Source organism: Otolemur garnettii, unplaced genomic scaffold, assembly GCF_000181295.1.
Source record: "Otolemur garnettii isolate 467f Iridium unplaced genomic scaffold, OtoGar3 scaffold00312, whole genome shotgun sequence".
Taxonomy (NCBI): Eukaryota; Metazoa; Chordata; class Mammalia; order Primates; family Galagidae; genus Otolemur; species Otolemur garnettii.
This window is the reverse complement of record NW_003852707.1, coordinates 209244-215543: the sequence shown is the minus strand read 5'-3', so window position 1 is coordinate 215543 and position 6300 is coordinate 209244. Positions and strand designations below refer to the sequence as shown.

Sequence of the window (6300 nt, the reverse complement as noted above, 5' to 3'; positions counted from 1 at the left end):
GCTCAACTTAATTGAAAACACTTTTGGGGAAAAGCTTTTCCCAGGTCCTAGCACAGCACCTATAAGCATTTGGTAAGTGTTTGGTCAGTCAGTGAACAAGCCAACTAACTGGTTTCTTGACTATGTATGTTATGTTATATCTTTTTAAAAATCTCATTTCATTGGTTTATTCAATAAATATTTATTAGGTACTTCCTATGTATCAGGCACTGTTTTAGGTGCCAGGGATGTAGCAGTGAATAAAACTGGCAGACATCCCTGTGTCATGAAGCATGTATTCATTTTAAGATATCGGATTGCTTTCCACGTGGCCATGGCTCATGGCCCCTCTGCTTGGATTTAAGGCCGAGAAGGACTCCGCCAGCACCGAGCCCTACTACTGCCTCTCAGACTTCATTGCGCCTCTGCATTCTGGTGTCCGCGACTACCTGGGCCTGTTTGCCGTCGCCTGCTTTGGGGTGGAAGAACTGAGCAAGGCCTATGAGGACGACAGTGATGACTACAGCAGCATCATGGTCAAGGCGCTGGGGGACCGGCTGGCAGAGGTGAGGTGGCAGCAGGGCACTGAGGGGCTGGGACAGAGTCCGGGCGGGGGATCCTGTGGCAGGTGCTTGGACACCACTCAGTATTAGAAGGCAGCTGTCCTAGCCACTGTACCACCAGCACAGCTGCTCAGAGTTCAAACCATTGTCTGATTTTTCTCCTTGAGTCGGATGCCGCTGACTTTCACCTTGCATGTGTTTTAAATCCTGCGTCCCCAGACTGTTCCCATTGTCAGTGTTTGGGTAAGGAAACCCCTTCAGTAAGGCCATAGTTGGCTCTGAGCTTTAGCCCCTTGACCTGTTTGCCTTAAATCTTGTTTTTGTCCCTTTGCTTTTTATGATGTGACATTTTCCTGAAGGCCCCCCAAATTAAAAACAGATTTCCATTTCAGAGCCCTTATTCCAATGTTGGGACCCTCTATAGGTCTTTATCTTTCTCTGCATGGAAGGGGGTGGCCTCGGCCTGTTCCCTACAGTGAACAGAGGAGGCACTGCGTGGTCCTAGCAGCTGCGTGGTCCCAGCTACCGTGTGGCCAGTGTTAGCTTTGGATTGATCTTCAGGGAAACACTTAAAGAGTCTACGATCCTCAGATCATTGAATATGACACTTGAGAGCCAGGTTGAGGCCAAATTTGAGCAGCTAACGTACAAACAAATGGACTTGAGCCAAGTTTCCTCTGACTGTGTCCAGAGGAGGGAGGCTGCTCTGCTTGGCTTTGGTTCAGGGGTGGAGGCTGCACGGGTGCTGCGGCCCCCACCTCTGCCTAAGCACCCTGGCACTCTGGATCCCAAGGCCTTTGCAGAGGAGCTCCATGAGAGGGTTCGCCGGGAACTGTGGGCTTACTGCGGCAGCGAGCGGTTGGACGTGGCAGACCTGCGCAGGCTGCGGTATGAGGGCATCCGCCCGGCTCCCGGGTACCCCAGCCAGCCCGACCACACTGAGAAGCTCTCCATGTGGCAACTGGCTGACATCGAGCAGGCCACAGGTGCGTCCTGGGAGACCCACTGTTATCCACATCATGGGACCTATGGTTAACTTTTTTTTTTTTTGAGACAGCATCTCACTTTGTCACCCTTGGTAGAGTGCTGTGGCATCAGAGCTCACAGCAACCCAAACTCTTAAGCTTAAGTCATCCTCTTGCCTCAGCCTCACCGGTAGCTGGGACTACAGGTGCCTGCTGCAACACCCAGCTAGTTTTTTCTATTTTTAGTGAAGATGGGATCTTGCTTTTGCTCAGGCTGGTCTCCACCTCCTAAGCTCAAGGGATCCTGCTGCCTCAGCCTCCCAGAGTGCTAGGATTCCAGTCACCGTGCCCCATCTAAAACTTCTTTTTAATGGGAGGGCTTGTAATTACATTAATCATTTATCTCACCCTTTCACGCTTGTAGCTACTCTGGTATTGTGCTTTACTACAGTGTATTACTGAGTGGTATTCTTACATCACCATTTTTAGATTCAGTGATTATTAAATTATTAAATGTATTGAATTATTTTCTCTTTACCTATAACAAACAGGAATTTAGCTTACTTAATGCCACCCCATGCCTCTCCTTCCCCAGTGTCTTGATACGGAGGTGGCAGTGTCTTTACCCTCCCCAGTGACAGCCTTTCTCCCATCACCCCTCATGCTCCTGTCCCATCGTTTGTCCGTGGTGTCTCTGGGCACTAATCTTGTAGGGCACCCTGCCTTCCCTTCAGCCTTTTCTCCCTTTACTTTTACACTGTTATTAACTTTTATGCGCTTCTGTAATCACAATTCTGTCTTGCATTTTATCTGTGGATTGAATCGAACAGTTGAGAAGTTGGCATGTACGCTTTTGAGACGAGGGCCCAGGCTCCTGACCTCAGCACCCTCAGGCCAGAGCAGCACTGATCGTGGTTCTGTGGCTGTGTATTATCATATGCATGTGCCAGTTCTAGCCCTTTCCACAGAGTTCCTGAGGCTGAGCTGCCCCAGGCTAACTGCACAGTTTTCAGTGGCATTAGTCAAAAGCATGCCATCGAAGCTGATGAAGTTAAAGGAATCGAGATTTAAGAGAGGAGCTGTGAAGTGTGTTGAAACTGGGTCAATAAGAACAGCACTCTCCGGGTCGGGAGATCTGGGTTGGAGTCCCCTTTGTTTCATAAGCCAGCTGGGTGGCTTTGCAAAGCCCTCAAACTTTGCCTTGCTATTTCCCTGTCCATAAAATGAGTGGCTCAGAGCAGACAGCCTTGGTGGTCCCTTAGAACTCTGCAGATCCCAAGAACGAGCACGTCTGCTTTCTTTGCACCATCGCAGACTCCTTCTTCCCTGGAGCCGACTGTCACTCATCTCTCGTGTCAGGGGCCCCCGAGAGCCAGTGGACGCTGTTCAGCTGGAGTTCTCATGTCCAGGGTTACAGCTCCCACCTGGGAAAGCCCAGGCTTAGGAGCCAATCAGGGCCTCTGTAATCCTTCTTAGGTGGCTGAGGGTAAGATGTCCAGGCCTGTCCCCCTGGGTTAGAGGAGATAAGCCTGTCCTGTTGTTTAGCTGCGTGATGGGGATTTGCTAGATGGTTGTGGTCACAGCTTTTGTGCTGTGCTGTGTGTCTTGGTAGAAGGGTGAGTTCACTTCCATTCACTGGTTCAACAGGGTTGGCAGAGTGTCTGCCAGCTGCACTGCACCAAGTAAATGGGGCTCCTTGTGCCACTCTCTCCAGGCATTAGGTTGACAGAGTCACTAGCCATGGCACCCGCCTCCGCAGTGTCAGGCCTCTACTTCTCCAATCTGAAGTCCAAGTACTTTGCTGTGGGGAAAATTTCCAAGGATCAGGTAAGTTGGCTTTCTCGTTGTCTGTGTCTTTCCTAGAAGCCTGTCCCATTTGAAATGGAATTCCAGAGCCTCTCATATTATAAATGCAAATGAGAGTAAAATACGGAGGAAAGGATGGAGAACTTTATCCCACTTAATGTCTTAATTTGATTTTAACCCATTTACACCTATTCTGACTCTCACCCATATACTCAGACAGTACGGGCGCACACACACACACACACACACACACACGCACACAGAGGCAGCTTCTAAGCATCAGAGCTGTGGTTTTTCTGCAGTAGGGCATCTTGGTAAACATAAATATCTCTAATTAATTCAGTAAATTGCTATTAAGAAGTGGAAGGTACTTAATGTTTCTTGGCAAATCCTATGGAAATTTTGGTTTAAAATGTCTTACCACTTTGGCTTAATACGATGCTTCTAATCTTTTACAGATTGAGGATTACGCTTTGAGGAAGAACATGTCTGTGGCTGAGGTTGAGAAATGGCTTGGACCCATTTTGGGATATGACACAGACTAACTTTTTTTTTTTTTTGCCTTTTCTACATTTGGTGGTCTTCAAGGAAATATAATCCAAAGTGCCTTAAAAATAATAACAAAATTTCCACGTGCGTCTGGCTGACACTCCCCTACTTCTGGTTTTGGACGACTGTGAGGAGTCTCTTGGTGGAACCCTGTGAGAAGCAAGGTCTTCCTGCAGTACCAGGAAAACAAGTGTTTTTTCAGGTCCTTTAGTGGATTGTCAAGGGCAGGGCTCCGATGGTGTCCCTGGTCCTGCTCAGACTGGGACAAACTGGAGATAGAGGTCTTTTGCATTTCAAAGCACATCAACTTGCTTTTTCCATTTTTCCCTTAAATCTAGGAGGCTACTTAGTTCTCTCTCTCTTTTTTTCCCCCCTCCTAGAAAAAAAACAGCCTGAAACTCAGTTGAATAGAGATGTGACCCTGTGTCATAGCAAAATGACACTGGGAGAAATGGGGCATTTTAGTGTAAACGGTTATCACAGTGGACTCTGGCAGGGAAGAAAGTATAGTGCTGCTGTCTCTCTTTGGAAGACCTCATTTTCTAGAACCTCGATTAAATGATTGCAGAATTCCCTTTGGCAAAAGGTGTTCTCTTGCTGCTTGCTTGTCAGAAATAGCCAAGCTGTTTGCCCCAGTGTGGTCAAGTATAGTCATGCTCTCCGAGCCTTTTTGTCCTATCATTTCATATTCCCTGCCCCTGAGGAAGAAAAAAGACAGGGTGGTTAACATCTTTTTAATTGTTTTCAGGATGGAGCAGGTTCTTCACTAAGCTGTGATACCTCATGCAGCGTTGGGCAGGTGGACAGCATAACGCTAGTTATTTCTTATCATTTTATTCTCCTTAAATTCTTGATGTAGTCAGTAATGAAGAGTGGTGCCACCACCCAAACCACAGGGCTCAAACTTACCCCATGTCATCCTTTTCTTGGATGGCTGCAGTTATCTAAAACATGGGCACATGGAAGACGCATTGTCCTGTGGCCGCAGGTGAGGTCTGATTGGGGATGTGAAAGGGGAAGATGAAGACTCAGGGAGGAACAAAGGAAGAACTATCTTTGTTCATGAATAGAATATTCAAGGCATCAGAGCTCCCACAATTGACCTGTAGATTCAGTCTTTTGACACAAAGCACCAACTGTAAAAGAAAAGATGAGTAAATCAAATCAACTTTATGAAACCTAAGGGCTTATGTAAACACTCAAATAAACACTAAGTGAAAAGATAAGCCACAACTTGAGAAGTCATTTACAATACAAATAACAAAGGATTAGTCATCATAATATATAGAGAATTCCTATTAGAAAAAAAGCTAAGAAAATAGAGAGGACTTGAAAAGATATTTCACAGGAGAGAAAGTTTATAAACAAATAGAAAAATGATATGCGGTGTTGATGGTCAGGGAAATATGAATTAAGACCAAATTAAGATTCCATTTTACATCCAGAAGGTTTACAAAAGTTGGCTCTGATAGTGCCAGGTGTTAAGATCTGTGGGAATTTATACATTGTTGTGGGTGTGTAACAGGCACCACTACTTTAGAAAACCATTACACCTTATAAATTTGAACATTTGCAGACCTTGTGATCTAGCATCTGACTCCCACTTGTATGACAACAAATTCTTGCATGTGGCCACCAGGAGATACATGTGACCAGGAGCGTTAACAGTCACATAATCATAATGACTGGAAAAAGTAAAATGTCTGTCAGCAGAAGAGCTGAGTAACGTCCATGGGGATATTATTTAATAGTGAAAATGAATGAACCACAGCTATACCTCACAATAAAAATGAATCCAAGAAAGTAATAAGAAAAAAGGAAGTTGCAGGAGACTGCATATGGTTTTTATTGAGCTCAAAAAGCAACCAAAGAATATATCATCTAAGCGTCCATGTGCAACCAAAGACTATATCATCTAAGCATCCATGCGCAGTAGAAGCATGCTGTAAAAGGAAAAGAAGTAACAAGGAGAAACCCCAGTTTTGCATGGTGATTATTCATGAGGGATGAGAGAGGAACATATGACAGATGCATGTTGTGAGGAATGTTCTAGTTCTTAGGTGTAGGCTTACGAGCGTTTACTATGTACTATATTATGCATTACAACTAATATATAACATAGTTATGTATGTATTAAATGTGCTGTACTTAATACCTGCATTGAATATATTGTAAAAAATAAAAGCAAAGTGGAACGATAACCCAAAAGCTGGTGTGGTGATTTTGTTCATAATGTGTATGTCAAATACATTTTTTTTTTTGGCAGTTCTTGGCCAGGACTGGGTTTGAACCCGCCACCTCCGGTATATGGGGCCGGCTCCCTACTCCTTTGAGCCACTGGTGCCGCCCTCAAATATATTTTTTAAAGAGGATATTTTAGGCAGAGTGGACAGCAGATAGAAAGGCAGTGGGGGTGCATCTGTGTACCTGCCAGTAGC

General features: G+C 45.3%; 1 protein-coding gene across 2 annotated transcripts in view; it reads left to right on the top strand.

Moving 5' to 3' along the window:
* MTR (5-methyltetrahydrofolate-homocysteine methyltransferase) overlaps positions 1 to 6049 on the top strand; it is a 114188-nt gene extending 108139 nt beyond the window's left edge. For both annotated transcript variants that reach the window (XM_023509023.1, XM_012813832.2), the window contains exons 30-33: positions 345 to 545; positions 1336 to 1528; positions 3222 to 3334; positions 3772 to 6049. In XM_023509023.1, coding sequence (XP_023364791.1) covers positions 345 to 545; positions 1336 to 1528; positions 3222 to 3334; positions 3772 to 3858 — 594 coding nt within the window. In that variant the 3' untranslated portion in view covers positions 3859 to 6049. The remainder of the gene's footprint in view (positions 1 to 344; positions 546 to 1335; positions 1529 to 3221; positions 3335 to 3771) is intronic.
* The last annotated feature ends 251 nt before the right edge of the window (positions 6050 to 6300 follow it).